Source organism: Oppia nitens, unplaced genomic scaffold (genome assembly GCF_028296485.1).
Source record: "Oppia nitens isolate AA-2021 unplaced genomic scaffold, nextdenovo-longstitch-racon4-pilon3 scaffold2_pilon_pilon_pilon, whole genome shotgun sequence".
NCBI lineage: Eukaryota > Metazoa > Arthropoda > Arachnida > Sarcoptiformes > Oppiidae > Oppia > Oppia nitens.
The window spans coordinates 9689496-9706823 of record NW_026533210.1 but is presented as its reverse complement, the minus strand read 5'-3'; the positions used below and the strand labels follow the sequence as shown (position 1 = coordinate 9706823).

General features: G+C 29.9%; 1 protein-coding gene across 3 annotated transcripts; it reads right to left on the bottom strand.

Moving 5' to 3' along the window:
• Positions 1–1365: 1365 nt before the first annotated feature.
• On the bottom strand, positions 1366–13762 carry LOC128954871 (laminin subunit gamma-1-like). Of its 3 annotated transcripts, XM_054300473.1 has the most exons (9): positions 13112–13762; positions 8460–8892; positions 8177–8364; positions 5872–6057; positions 5660–5777; positions 4664–5559; positions 4178–4363; positions 1765–4029; positions 1366–1681 (listed from the first exon to the last, which is right to left on the bottom strand). In XM_054300473.1, exons 1-9 carry the CDS (start codon positions 13617–13619, stop codon positions 1428–1430), a joined length of 5034 nt encoding a protein of 1677 aa, XP_054156448.1. In that variant the 5' UTR covers positions 13620–13762; the 3' UTR covers positions 1366–1427. The 3 variants fall into 3 exon arrangements, with proteins under 3 accessions (XP_054156448.1, XP_054156449.1, XP_054156450.1); XM_054300474.1 differs by lacking the exon at positions 4178–4363; XM_054300475.1 differs by lacking the exons at positions 8177–8364; positions 8460–8892; positions 13112–13762 and adding an exon at positions 6215–6341.
• Positions 13763–17328: the final 3566 nt, after the last annotated feature.

The following is a 17328-nucleotide window of genomic DNA, read 5'->3' as shown; positions in this document are numbered from 1 at the left end:
AAAATAATAATAATAATAAATAGCAGTAATTAAGATAATTTTTGTTTCCTATTTTTTTCTTTGTTGGTTTTAAACTGTATAACTAAAGCAAATTGATTTTTTTCAGTAAAATATAAATCAATTACTAATTGACAGTATAGTTATCCATATAATGTTTATTATTATTATTACTGTTTTTTTATTACAATCATTACAGACATTAATTGAGGCATTGAAGAGAAAATCGGTTGATTTTTGAAAATAAAATCAAATAAATTTCAACTATTATTTGTATTATTATATTATATCAATATAATCATCAATAAAAAAAATCAATTTATCTAGGACACATATTATTGGATTTAATATTTATGGCAAGTTTTTAAAAAAAATTTTTTGTAACAATATAATTATTTTAATGATTAAAATTAAACTAGCTAATATAGTAAAATTTAAATATGTTTTATTATATGCATGCGTACCAACAACAAAAAAATAACTAAATTGTTAAATTTAAATTTAATAATTTTATTACTATTTTAATTAATTAATTAATAATAATTTTTTTTAAAATGACAATAATACAATACATATAATATATATTAATTGGCAGTTTCACAATTGATATGAATAAATATCAATATAATAATAATAATATATAATTAAATGACATATTTAAAAAAACAATTACATAATTTAAAAAGTGTATAAAGTTTTATTACTGTTGTAAGTATATTATTATTGCATTATATATCAATATATATGAAATATATGTTTATTTGTAAATTATATTAAATACAAAACATAAATATATATATTATATTATATTTATTTTAATTAAATCAGTTAATCAAATAAAAATTTTAGTTTTTTGTTTTGGCACAAACGCGAATCCATTAATTAATTTTTTTAAAAAAAACTTTAAAAATATAAATGCATAATAAATATGAAAAAATATATATAAAAAACAACTTTTCAAAAAGACTAAATTATAAAAAAACATATATACCTAGTGTTGGGAATTTATAATCCAATTATATATAATATTAATTTTAATAAATTGAATTTCAAATGAAACACAAAAAAATAATAATATTTGTTGAGAAAGAAAATATTAGTTATAATTATTTCAAAATATATATCATATAAATATAAAACTCAATCGACTAAACATTTATATATTAATAATTATTTTTATAAAAAAAACATTATTATATTAAAAGTTATATATAATAAAAATAATAATATAATATATTATACACAATATAATAATCAATCAATCAATGTATGTGTGGTGTGTGTGTGTGTTGTCGATGCTATATAATTGGATCAAATTTGTAGTTATATTATTAATATATAAAAAAACAAAAATTAACAAAATAATAATAATAATAATAATAATCAAAAAAAAATATTAGCACTTTTGCAGTTAAAAACTATTTTTTTTCTTAAGGCTCTAATTTAACTCTTCGGAAGCATCCGTCGGGAAGCGATGTCCTAATGGTTGCAATATTGGCCACATCTTCCTTGAGTTTGCGAATCTCTTCGTCGTAGTCTCTCATCCAGCGATTCTGTTCTTCCCGAACGGTCTTCAGATCGTTCATACGATTGTCGAGATCAGCGTCTTTGACCTCTTGTTCGGCTCTGGCCAGTCGTCGTTCGAGATCTTCGAGCAAAGAGGCGTCGATATCATCCAAACCCTCTGATATTATTCATGTAATTTGAAAGACAATTATTAAAACCACAAATCAATTTATATATATATATACAAAAACAATTGATTACCCAATTGGTCGAGTATGTCGTCAACTGTTTTGCCCGAAGTGGCCACTTTTCGGGCCGCATCCTGAGCCGATGTTTTCGCTTGATTTGCTTTGCCCAACGCCTCTTTTGCCAGTCCTTCATCGGTCTTTGCCTGATCTTCGTAGCCCTTCATTCGTTCGGATGTTTCGTCCACTTCGGCGGCCAACTCTTCCGCTTGTCCTTTCAATTTTCCGGCCCGAGTCCTGGTATGGCCGGCTTCCCCGCGAATTCTATCGGCATCAACCGACGCTTTTTCCGCTATACGCTGTGCCTCTTTGGCCACATCGCGTGCCTCGACGGCATCGGTCAGAGCGCCCTCTAAAGCCTGTTCGGCGTCGGTTGTCTTGCCCTCGGCATCAGTGATCAGACGTTCAATTTCGGGTACTTTTTTCAGCGCTTCTTCCGCTTTGCCTTTGCTCTCTTGGACAACGGCGTCAAACTCCTTGAGTGTGGCCAACGTATTCTTCGCGTCCTCCAATATCTTCTCGCCGCCAGCGATGGCCTGTTTAGCCTTTTCCAGAGCGGCATCGGTATTGGCCAACAGTTCGTCGGTAATCTGTTGTTGTCTGATAGCTTCTTCCAGCAGATCTCTGGCATCTTTCAGCTGATACTTTGTATTATTCAATGTATTTCCGTGCCGTTCGAGCAGATCGTCGGCATCTTTGACCAAACGTTTTGCCTGTTCGATGATATCGATGGCATCCAATCGATATTTTTCCGACGGAAAACTTTGGACAACAATAGCATTGACGTCCGTATACATTGCCAGTGCATCGGCGTGGGCTTTGGCCGCACCTTTGTTGGCCTCTTCGGACATCTTTTCGGTTCGCAACAACAAATCTGTTGTGTCTTCCAGTTGATCGGTAATCTTCTTCAGCTCATTACGATTGGCCTCCTGAGTGTCGATGGCATCTTTGGCCAATCTGAAAGCCGTATCCGAAGTATTCAATGCCTCGCGAGATGTTCGCTCAATGTCGGCGGCTTCGGTCTCGTGTTTATCGGCCAGTGTTCGCGATTCGCGTGCAATTTCCGACATACGTTGCGATTGTTGGCCAAACCGATCGGACCGTTGCTGAGCTTTTTCGAGTGCACTCATACCGTCCGAATCGAGTAGGCGTCGGGCCTGCGATAGGGCATCGTTTGCCCGTTCAATGATCTGTTCGGCCAACGATATGTTTAGCTGTCCATAACTGGTGGATAGGCTAATATGATCCGATTGGCCAGCAATACGGCCAGTTGTTTCCTGTATTCGTTTGATTCGGTCTTTCAGCGACTCTAACTGTGCAATCAGCGACCCATCGGATCCCTGTGCCCGTCGGGCGTCGTCCAACAGTGACTGGACTTTGGTGTTGACTTCGGACAGTTGTCGTTCAAAGTTCATGTCGTCCACTACTTGCGGATTGCGTTCAATTTCGTCGAGCAATTGCGACAATTCAGTCAATTTCAAGCGATGATCGTTGACCGCTTCCTGGACCAGCCGATAACAGGGCGGACAGTCCAGACAACCGGCCTCTTTGTTGTATTTGTTTTCACGACAACGTTCGCAGCGTCGGCTTTCAACATTCGGACGACACGGACACTGGCCATTGGCATCGCACTGTGAACCTGTAGACCCGATCGGATCGCAGTCACATTTGGTACAGCCTTTCGCCGAAAATCCAAAATTAAGTGGCAAACATTCGTTACACTGTTTACCGGTAATACCCTGTTTACAGTGACATTGGCCAGTTAGGTCATCGCAGGTACGATTGAACGAACCAATTGGATCGCAATCGCAGGCCCGACAGCCCTCGTTAGAGTTCAGATCCCAATAGCCTTCCACACAGACATTGCACTGACGGCCCATAACATTGGGCTTACAATTGCACTGACCGTTCACCTGATTGCACATTAACGGCGACGACGACTGCAACGATGTTGATGTATAGGGACTAAAGGACGGGCGATAGGGACGCGCGGCATCGGTTACCGACTCGGCGTACGTACCAAACGGATGACAGCTGCACGCCTTGCAGTTGCCTTTCGGGTGGGCCAATGCATTGCCATAGAAACCGGGCAAACAGTTTTCGCATTGAAAGCCGTGGGTATTGTGTATACATTTTAGACACTCGCCGGTAGTGGTGTTACAGTTGCCGACAGCGTTCGGGTCGATATTGCCGTTACAATTGCACGGCGAACACGACGCTGACGATGCCGATGATGAACCATAACCAGAGTATCCATCGACACATAGGTCGCACAGGTGTCCTAATTATTTGGTTGGGTTTGGTTGGTTGGTCCACAACAACAACAACAATAGTAAGTAATTAATTAGTGGTTACATTGATTAGAGTGGTTATTATAAAAAGTTATGGTTAATGGGTTGTTAAACCATCACCACCACCAACAACAATACCTCCGTAGCCTTGCGGGCACTGTAGACAGGCCACTGTTTCGTCGGGTAGTACAACACAGGGTCCCTGTTCAGGACAGGGACAGGTTTGACAGTCAGTGTCAGTACCTTTTAGTGCCGTACCGTAATAACCGGACGCACATATTTCACAGTTATCCCCAGCAGTGTTATGTTCGCATATACAGCGACCTATATTTTAATGGGTAAGTGAACCATCACCGTGGAGGGGTGGAAAGGGATGGGGTTTGAGGGGGGGTAGATTATTATGGATTAGTTTGTTTTATATTAATTGATTATTTAAAATGTAAATTTCATATTAACGTATTAGAGTAAAAGCATAAAATTAATAGTATTAACGCATTAACTAGATATACACTAATAAATAACAATATTCTGTATACTAATTATATTAATTAATTAATAATTATTACGATTAATAAATTTATTAGGGATTAAGTTTGTACCCAAAAAAATAGATTAAAAAAATACCTGAGTCCGGGTCACAATACTCGGCGTGACCATTGCAATTGCACGGTACACACTGGCTAAAGCTGCCGCCGCCGGCCGGATCGTGACGATAGCCGGGTGCGCACGACTCGCAATACTGGCCAACATAACCTTCGGGACAGGTACACATTTCGATCCACGATGCCCGCTCGTTGTAGGGCAACTGTTGAGCCGATTCGAGCCGGACATCGTCCAAGGAACCCGATCCGGACGACAAATAGGTTACCCGAATCCTCAATGCCGTCAAATTGGACAGTACACTGATAAAGTCTTTGGTGCTCAATCGCGGTGTCCAACCATAGCGTACGTCTTCGTGCAGGCGAAATTTGTACGACTGCAATCGGGTCGACGGTAACGGGTTTCCCTGGCCAAAAATCGGCTGCGACACCACTAGACCCGATCCCTCAAATACAATATCCTCGACAGTAGCACGGGGGCCTTCCTGGCCGATGCGCAAACTAAAACTAAGAAACTGGTTATAGGATGCCCGCTGGTCACCCAAATACTTGTCGGGCGCCACCAAATAGATCGGTTCGCGCGACAGTGCCGTTACACCGATATTTTTCTGTACCGCATCGTACTGGTGGGGTATTTCGCGGCCACCCCTGTCCCGAGCTGTCCAACGTTCGTTGTCCCGTTGGAATACCGATTCGATTGTATGCATAGAAAAACCGGGTGCACTCGTACACTGCGATGAATGGCCGTAACAAAAACACGGCAAACAACCGAACTCGTTGTCCACTCGCAGGTCAAAGAAACCCGGTTTACATTTGTCGCAGTGCTGGCCCTCGACATTCTGTTTGCAATGACAGACACCGGTTGTCTGGTCACATGAGGCCGTATTGTTCCAACTGCCGGCCACATTGCACCCGCACGACCTGTCCGTAGAGAGAGAGAAAAAAAAATTCAAATAATAAGTATCATTTTTTTAGGAGGGGAGGGGTCAAATTATTGATATCCACCCTGACTCATACATACCGGCACCCGGTCATCGTAAAGTCATAGTAATTGGGCGAACATCGGTCACACCGTTGACCTTCGACTCCTGGCTTACAAATACACTGTCCGGTGCCGACGCACTGTAAGCTTATGGATCCTTAAAATAAAATAATATTAAAATTTAATTAAAATTTACAAATAAATCTATAATAAAACTACAGTATAATGTAATAATTATAAATATTAGTTACCGATCGGATCGCAATTGCATGGCTGACATCGGTTATCCAATGCTGTATAATAGTTATCCCGACACCTCTCACAGTTAGGACCCGACGTATAATCGGCACAGTCCTGACAGTGACCTCCGTGACCAGTCTTTAGCCATAAGTCCCGGTCAAAAGTGCATCGATTGGATCTTCCGTTACAATTACATGCTATGAATTTTTTTTTTTTTTGAATAATAATAATAATTTTTAAAAAATTAAAACAAAATCTATCATTTGATTTATAAATCTTAAGCTAAATATAAATAATTTAATTTCTAATTATTTTTTTTTTAAATTTAATTATTAATTTTTTTATGGTCATTACTTTCCCAATCAGTTCCCGTCCAGACCTGAACCAGATTACCGCTCATACGGAAACCCTTACAATCAATATATTGCCAATTAATGGCTAATAATAATACTATTAAACAAATAATTGAATTTAATTTGAAGATCATCGTTGATATTATTGAGATTCCGAGTTAATTATTATTATAATAATAATAAATAATTATTAATATTATTATTAAAAGACTAGACTTTATTCAGAGATATACACACAAAGTGTTGGAAAACTTTATTATTATTATTATTATTTTATTTTTGTAAAAAAACGATAAAAACTATTAAAACTAATATAACTATGGAGTTAACACCTGTTTAGTAAAATCGATATTTTCTATTAATAACAATCAATTTCCATACAATTATTGTATCTTAATTGATAGATTTGCTTAAAAATCAATATTATTGATACAATTTTTTTCAATTATATTATGAAACCAAAGGGTAAAAAAATTATTTTCATTTATTTAATATATATTAAACAACTATAGAGTTAGTAGTATTGGGAAAAAATACTGTTGTCTCGCTTTTGGCCCTTTACGGGCATATGTGAGCTATAATAATATTACTATAATATTAAAAAAAGTTGCACAGTTATGTATTACTATATATTGGCTGCCGGTCTACCTGTCCTTATAATATGTGGGAAGTTGTTTATCCTATTTCTCTCTCTCTCTCTCTCTTTCTTTCTTTCTTTCTTTCTCTCTCTCTCTCTCTCTCTCTATAGTTAGAAAGTAAAACACACTATTAATGGCTAATATTTATTTGATTATTATTTATACAAATATTATATAATAATATTTTATATAACAGTATATTCAACAACAACAAAAAAACAATTATGCAATATTTGGCAACTTATGCTAGATTATTTTTCTATATAGATATATATTTAAAAAAATTATTATTGAAAATTGTTTTATTTTTATTGATATATGTGGTACAGTATATACTGTAAATAAAGTTTTATTATATAAGAATATACATTAAATTTTGGTTTATTTATTTGTTGTATTTTGTTGTGTATGTGTTTTTTTCAGTCCAATATCAAGTGTGGGAGGACTGGTATCTTATAACTTATTTAAGTCCAGGGCTTATAAGTCACTGTGCAATATATACTGTCATATTATATTATTTTAAGTATTAGCCATTTATTTTATTAAAAATATAATATGTTTTGTTTCATTATATTAAAATATTATACATTATTATAATAATAATAATATCTGATTATATGATCTATGCTTATCTTGACTACAACTATAAAAACTATCATATAATTTTTAATTATTAGCAAACCATATGATTTTTAAAAAATCCAATTTTTTAAAATTATAAACTAGTTATTACAATTTATATAATATTATTACCGCTTGTATATACTTGTATTATGATTATTTTAATAAACTAATTTTTTAATATTATAAATAAATGATATATTAATATATTATTAAATAGTAAATTTCATTATCAACAAAATATTATATAATTTTCTAACAAAAAAAAATATAAAAAAGTGGTTGTAAAACATACTAAATATAATAAACTAGAATTGAGTTAAATCTAATAGAAGATATTTTTCAAAATAATATACAGTTTTAAACTTTGTAATTAAATTGAGTTTTTTTTTTAAATTTTATATACATATTAATATAGTATAGTATCAATTATGACTAAAACATAGCTTTTAAATAACTGCTTATATAAGTAAAAGTTCAAAATAAACCAAATTTGTCATAAACTTTATATTATAATATTTTCCCAATACATTGACTATTTTGGACTTCTAGTATATACTATAGTTTAGATCTATATTTATACTGTATTAATATTTTTTTTAAAATTAATAACTATTGACTAAATTATGATAAAATATGTTATTTGTAAAATATATTAAATTTATAAAAATAAAAAATATATATATTTTAAAAACTGGACATACGTTTGCATTCATAAGCATTTTTAGCGGTGGCCCGTCTCCAGGGCTGGTCATTATAAAACGGTAGACACTCGTTACAGTCGGGTCCGGCCGTATTGTGTTCGCACCGGCATATCAGCCGTCGCTGGGTAGTTGTCCGCTGGGCTCCGGGCGGACTAAAACACTCGCTGGCGTGTCCATTGCATTTGCATCTATATGGGTAGTGGGAGCGGGAAAGTCAGTCAATCATCAATTATATAGCGATAGAGGAAAGTTAGTGGTGTTTTTTTTGTTGGTGTATACATACATCCCGCCGACTGAAAAATCGGAAATTGCATAATAGTATGACTTAAGGACTTGGGGGTCACCGAAAATTTCGTCGCCAAACGTATTCATTCGGTCCAATGTTATCCGTATATCAGTTGCCGTCACAAACTCTTGCAACAGTAAATGGTCTTCAAAGTTGACAGCACTGGGCCGGCCCTCCAGTGTTGTAAATATAACATTACCGCCGGTTAGGGGCGATATATCCGAAAATTCTTTCGTACACAACGGTTTGGTTTCGTTAACCGGCGGTGCGTAAGTCGATTCGGTAACATTGTATTTGTGTAGACAAGTGGCACTGTAGTACTGGAACGGTAGCCATAGGCCGTCCTCTGTTGTACGCTTATAGATGGCAAAACTTTCGGGACGGGGCGACGCAAACTTCAATCTAACGTATGTTATTTCAAATGCTTTTCCTGAAAAATATTAATAATACTAATATTAGTGAAAAATATGAAAATAAATTATTTTTCTAATAATAATAATAATACAGTAATAATAAATAAAAACTATATTATTATTATTATTATTATTGAATTTATAAATAGTATAATGAAAAACTAAACGTCAAATTTTTCGTTGAAAAACTTTAGACAATAATTTCCAAATATGTTCAGCGATATTATATCTATATATACAGTATATACATATAATATATATATTTATATAGATTGGATAATAATAATATGTTACGGCATATTAACAACTTTTGTTTATTACTTTATATATATATACAATTATTTGCCGTATATTTCTAAGTAATTTTCAGCCAATCTTTTTTCTTTTTGTTGTTTGTTTTTGTTTCTAAATTTTTGTCTATTTTAAGAAAATTTTTCAGTGAATTTGCATGAATTTCTCTTACAATTACATATTAAGGATTATATATATAAATATATTTGCCATAAAATTATTTATCATATAATATTATATACTATATGTAAAACATTATTCAAATACAATAGATTTTTTTGTTTGAAAAATTTTATTCAACTTAATTATTTAAAATTATTATTTTTAAAATTTATATTTGTAATGTTTAATTTTGCTAGATGTTTAAATTAATTAAATATATTAGCTTTAAAACTTTCATTAGATATAGTAATTATTATTAATACAATAAATATGTAAATAAATAGCTAAATAAAAATCTAAATATTTTTTTAGACGACCCGAAAATAGTTTGAAAATAATAAATTTACTGAAAAAACTTAATCCCAAACTATAATAGTAATAATAATAAACATTTTATATTTAAGCCAAAAATACTGATTATAACAGTTAAAAATTTAATTTGTATAATCACTGATACAATATGTGTGTCTGTTTTTTGTTGCAAATTTTCATATTGTTTATTATAAATGATTTTATTATATATATATATATATATATATATTTCAAGCTTAATGATAAGTAATATTATATATAATTTTTCTTTCTCTATATAAATATTTAAAAACTTAAAAATCTCAATGTTGTTGAAAAACTATATATATACTGTATATACAGTATATATATATAATAAGTAAAGTATTGTATATAAATATAGACATAATTTTTTTTAAACCAGTAATGTTAAGTACAGGAGGGTTTAAAACTGTATACTTAAAAGTTTAACCTCTCAAATGTGTGTTTAAAATAAATATAAAATCACAGACATCATCATTATTAACAAAATGCGGTCGTAATCTTCAAAAAAGCAGACAATTTTTAAAAATAACAGTACATTTAGTTTAGGTTTAGATTTTTAAGCAAAAAAAAGTCATTTAAAGGGATTTTTCTTATGACTACTTACTCACTCACTCTCTGGCACTGTATATGTCATAACAAACTCTCTCTCTCTCTCTCTCTCTCTCTCTCTCTCTCTCTCTCTCTCTCTCTCTCTCTATGCAAACATGTATTTTGTTAGCTCTCTCTCTCTCTCTCTCCTTTTATTTCACTAGAAATACTGGTACTTAAAACATATATATTTTTTTTTTAAAAAAAGTTAATGTTTTTCTGTGGAGAGTTTTTTTAGCGCAAAAATCTCATTTTTTCATCCCATTTGAAAACTGAATGAAATCTGTCTGTCTGTGTATAGCCCGGGTAGGTCTGTGTGCTTAGGGTTGTAGTGTTTTAAGTGTACTCAACTGAGAGAGAGAGAGAGAGAGAGAGAGAGAGAGAGAGAGAGAGAGAGAGAGAGAGAGAGAGAGAGCTAACTGGTCTCACACATAGTCACCCCCTAAAGATAGCATAATTTTTTTTTTTGTTATCAATTAGTGTGAATAGTAAGAAAAAAAGAAAGTTATTGAATATAACAGTTATGTATCGTTAAAAAAATCACTTAAACTATTATATACTACAATATAATAATAGTATACTAGAGTATAGTATTGCTGTATATGATTGATATCTCAATTATTAACTCAACAGCAAACCAAAAAAAAAGGAAATCTATTATTATATTTTATTATTATTATTACTATTAGTATTATTAGACAAATAATAAGTTTTCCGGTAAAAAATTCAATTTCATTGATTAATAATATGTTAAATACAACTACAAAATAAAAAAAGTGGTAATTATTTAATATTATATGATTATTGAATAATATTATAATAAATGTTATATATTAGATTAATATTGTTATTATCTAAATTATAACATTAACTACTTATCAAATATTAACTTATAGTAATTTACAAAACAAAAATTTTTTTAGTTTTCCTATAATATTAAATTTGTTATTATTAACTAAATACTGTACTATCCTAATAAAAGTTTACAATAAAATTAATTTTCAAAAATTAAATTGAATTGTGAAATAAAAAATAGATATTTTAGACAATTAAATCAATTATTATATTTTTCAAAAATATCATATTGTAATCCAATTTATTCAATCAATTACAGTAATTGTGTTTTTTAAAAACTATATTAAATATTTTTAGATCTTATTAAAAATAAAATTATTTAATTTATGTAAAAATAAGAGTATATATATATATATATATATACTGTAGTTTATATTATGATAACGAAAAACATTGAAGATAATTGAACTTTATAAATTAAATAAATAAATTCAAATTGATTACTACTATTTATAGTTAGTTATGTTATTATTTCAAAGTTAAAATAGTTATAACTTTAAATAAATAATTTATTTTATTACTAAAAGATACTGATGAGAAATCTCGTTAACTGTGTGTATAGTATAKTATATATATATCAAAAGTTTTCAAGGTCACCATGTTGACCATGATCAATTAGTGGGAAAAACTGTCCCACCACCTAAATTATCCATAGCTATTATGGGGTATCAAATTTCTACCCATTACTACCAGTAATTTACCAAAAAAAAAGTGGCAAATTTCCGCTATATTTAACATTTGGTAATATTTTTGTTTTGTTTTATTTGAATACATGTAGTGATAAAGTTTTTAAATATAAATGCACTATATTATTCACAATTGATAGTTTTAAAAAAATATTTTATAATAGTTTTAATTGTAACTAATAGTGCGTTTATATAAGTTATAAATAAATATTAATAATTATATAAAAAAATTACATGAAATTCAAAATACATTAGTATATTAGTAATTAATAAACTCAATTAAAATTTAATATTATTAATAATAAATAGTAATTATTGTAATTTAAAAAAAAAACAAAAATTATGAGAAAATATCTATACATTTCAAATAATATCAAATATTTTAGTTTAGTTTTTTAAAATAAATAAATATTACTATTGCTGTTGAAAAATAAATGTCACAAAACGTATATGTTATGTATAAATTTATTTTAATTTTTCTCATAATTGAAACAACAATAAAAACTATTTTTATTATAACTTATAAATAATTTTATATATATATATAATTTATATGTATTCAAACATTAAGCCTAATATCTGTCTAATAACAAGATTTTTTTTCAAAACAACAAAATTAAATTTGTTTGACATTAACTGTCGCCTCTTATATTAAATATCTTATATATAATTTTTGTGTTTTATATTTATATATATATATACTGTTAAATAGAGATAAATAATTGTTGATAAATACATATTATTAAAACATAATAATCTCAACAGTAAAATATGATTTTAATTAAATGCATATCAATAATACATTATAAATATATATATAAAATGATTGATTTGTTTATATAACTTATCTAACTATTGCTAACCAGACAGTTATAAAAAAGGGTTAATCTATGAATTAATTTTTTTTAAATAAATGCCAGGCAATAACCTAGATTAACTTGGATACAGTATACAAAAATATTGATTGAATATACTAAATATTACATTTAAAGAAAAAGTTAACTAGCTAAAATTAATTTTAATGTTTTAATAAGCAATACAATAAAATGTGCAAATGTATTAAATGATTTATTATTTTTATATTTTATTTCATTATATATTTGATTAATATTCACTACAATAGTAAACACATTAATTTAAAGTTTTAAAAATAAAAATAAATATAATAATTAATTGATTATTCTGTATTCAATTTAATTTTTTTAAAAATTTAACTAGCTAAATATTTTTATAGTTGATAAAACAAAACAAATAATAATAATAATAATACTAAAAAATATTAATTAATAAAAAAAAACATGAAATAATAATAATTTACCTAGATGCAATGTTAGGTTAACCCGATTGGGAAACTGTATGCCCTCGAACATGGTCTCACTTTGCCAATAGGTTTGTTCGTTGTTGTTGTTATAATCGGTCAAATACTTGGCCGGATGGGCCGACGATCGGTTGGCAGCGTCGCACAGTTCGCACGTCTTTTTCGACGCACCCGAAGCACCCGTTTGTACACAGTATTCAATAATACCCGACTGGCCGCACGTATTGGTAGCCTCGACCGGTACCAAATAGGCGGCGTTGACAAACTCGGGTACACAACGTTGGGGTCGATTGCGGCCGTCGTAGCATCGATTGGACTCGTCGTTTGCCGGCCTCGGCTGTTGTTGTTGGCCAACGACCGGACCGGTGGCCGGGCCGACGATACTGGCATCGTTGTTGTTGTGGTTGTTGGCACCGATTAAACGATTAAAATAGTTGTTATAACTATCACTACCACCACTACTAGTATGTTGTCGTTGTTGTTGCTGTGGATGAACTCCGGTTGTCATAAATAATGAACAATAAATAGTATAATAAAATATTAATAAAACTATGCGATTATAAACACTGCGATAACAATGATTGTTATTATGACTATTATTATTACTATTGAGATAATTGTTAAATAAATTTTTTGGTCCGCTTTTGGCGCTACACTTGTGCCGTGTAATCGCCATTATGTAGAATATATATATTTTATATATATATATATATATATATATGTGATATTATAAATATATATATATTTATTATAACTTATCTATATATATACATACATATATACACACAGAATATATCATATCATATATATATACATATATTTATACAAATTATTATTATTATTATTAAATGCAAATCAATGGGTTGTTTAAATAAACCAAAAATTTTCTCTCAGTTTATGGGACCACACAGTAGTAGTAGTAGTAGTAGTGTTGGGCCAACACATGTGGTGAACATATTTCTCTGTCGACACAAGAGTTTTCTCTTTTAGTGAATCCCAAACACACACTACTGTTCCTCCTCTATGTGTTGTCTTAGACTTTGGTCTAAGTTTAGGGTGATTTTTATTTTGAGGGACGCGCTAACTAACTAACTAACTGTGCACTTAGGGAACTGTATGTGTGTGCAGTGCACTGAAAAATTGTTAATGGCCTGAGTAGGCGCATACACACATAACTAACTATAAACTGTTTGTAGTAGTATCTCCTAGATTATATATCTTGATAATAAAAGCACTGGTATGTAAATGTATAGTACATTGTACTTGACTATATGTATTCAATTGTATTGTATTTAGCGGTATGTGGGCTAATAAAAAAAATAAGACAAATAAAACATATATCAACAAGCATAAATATTTGTGCAAATATTTGATTTATACATGTATATGCATTATATATATATATATATTTTATATAGTTATTGTCATTAAAAATAATTATAATAAATATATTATATAAATAAATTCAACTAGATTTAAAATAACCTAGACTAATTTATATTATTTATTTTTGATAATCTAGACACTAATTATTATTATTATCATCATCAGTTAGTGTGACTGTAGCATAACTGTGCACAAACATAGTAGTAATAGTATCTAATTTTTTTTAATTTTTTAAAGGATTAAATTAATTTTTTCAACAAAAAAATGGTTTATTAAATAAATATTTTCAATTCATCAATAGATTTTCAATCATTATTAATAGAAACAAAATTTTTTTAAAAAATGTTATAATATAAATTTATTTAAATTATACTATATACAAAAAATACTACTTTATATATATATATATATATATATATAATCTTAAAATTTATTTATATATAAATTTATATACCGGGGTATAATATATATATACATAACAGTTATAGCCCTTGTTTTAATAGTGGAAAGTCTACTATACTCTAAATATATGGCCTCTAAAATTGTCTGTTATATTATATGATATTATATATATATATATATATATATATATATATATTATGGCACAGTGTGTTCACAATTGTCAAGTAGTAGTATTATAGTTAGTTATTGGGCTCTTATATATACCGTATATATATATATATATATATATATATATATACACTGCAAACATAATTTAATTTCGTATCGCAAAAATATTGATATCATTAACTTTGAACTTTAATAACTTTTTTATTTTTTAACTTAAATAAACAAATTTGATATCAAATGAAAGAACACTTTTCAAAGTTTATAAGTCAATAAATAAAATTGCATTAATTATCATATTATCTATAAAAAAGCATAAGAAGTAAGAAATGGTAAAAAAAGTTATGTACAAAAAGTATTTTCGTGAAATCAAAACTTTAAATATTATTAACAAAATAAAGCTATTAATTTAGTAAAAACAATATTAATATCGAGTATTGCCTCCGTTGGCATCAATCACAGCCTGCAATCTTCTTGGAACACTTTGGATCAGCTTTTCTGTGACTTCTTCAGGTATATTTTTCCAGACATTAAATAACGACTCTTTAAACGCAGAAAAACTTTTTCTTTCGCTCTTTGGCACACGTCTGTCCAATTCATCCCATAGATGTTCAATAATATTGAGGTCAGGGCTCTGTGGCGGCCACTCAAGTGTCTCAATTTGATTGTCAGACAACCATTTCTTTGCCAATTTTGATGTGTGCTTTGGGTCGTTGTCCGCTTGAAATAAAAAATCATCGCTTATTTGTAGATCTCTGGCACTCTGAAGCAAATGTGGGGTCAAAATATCGTTAACGTAAATGTAGCGGTCCATAGTTGATGGAATTTCGACCAAATGGCCAACTTCCTGGCCTGTCATACACCCCCATACCATAACTGATTTCGAGTGCTTCACAGTTGGACATATATTATCAGGATTAATGCTTTCGCCTCTCTTTTTAAACACTCGTTGGCGACGTTTAGTACTAATAATCTCAAATTTTGACTCATCTGACCACAAGACCTTCCTCCAGTATGACATAGGCATCCGGATGTACTTTCGTGCAAAGTCTAATCGTTTTCTCTGATTTGTTAGGCTTATCATTGGACGTCTTCGCGCAATACCACTGTAATAACCCATTTCTTGAATCCGGTGTCTAATAGTGTTTCTGTGACACAAAATGTTTCTGGCGGCCAACTCTTCCTTAATCTCATCGGTGGTCAACTTCTTATTTTTTGCCACAATTCGACTCAATATCCTGTCCTGTTTAGCACTGGTACATCTTTTTCGACCACTTCTTGCGAGATTTCTAACTGTCCCGTACTTTTCGACTTTCTTTACAATTGATCGGACAGTATTATCAGTTGTTGTAAACAGTTCCGCTATTTTTGCGTATGACTTTCCGGTGCTGACTCTCATATCATACATTTGTTGGCGAATTGCATCTGAAAATTCTTGTATTTTAACCATTTTTATGATAATCACTGCATTTACTGTTTATTTACGTGTATTCAAATTAATAACAATGCATTGGAATCAATTGGTCCCAACAATGTGTCTGAAATCACGCGCGTTTTAAAAACACGAAAATAATTTTTGTACCTAAATTATTAACACCTATAACTTTACCTTGATATATTTTGTTCTTTAAACCATTGTTTTGACCATCTAGTATATCAATTTAATTGTGATTTATTACTCTATTATTTGATATCAAATTTGTTTATTTAAGTTAAAAAATAAAAAAGTTATTAAAGTTTAAAGTTAATGATATCAATATTTTTACGATACGAAATTAGATTATGTTTTTAGTGTACATATGTATATATATTATCTAGATAAATTTTTTAAATAAAAAAAAATTTCAATGTTGTGTTTAAATTAGCCGCTATTAATACTAATGTACTACTAATGGCCTAATAGTTCAATAGTGTAGTCAATATAAACAAACAATGTTTTTGGCCAATCACTGTTTGAAACCTAATTAACGATACGCCCACTTTGCTAAGGTTGCCAACTGGGTTGGTTTATTTCTTAACAACTTAAAATACAGTTAAATTTAAATGTCCAGTATTTAATTTATAAGATTTTTATCAAATTAATTAAAAAAAAACTATATATATTTTAGTTATATTTTTTTAATTATATATTAAATGATAAAATATATAATAAATTTTCAATATTTTTACAATATTTAATATGTACTGTTATTTTCCAAAAAATAAAAATAAATAATTGATTGTTTTTTAATTTGTGGACATCTGTGCACTCTATATATGCTATA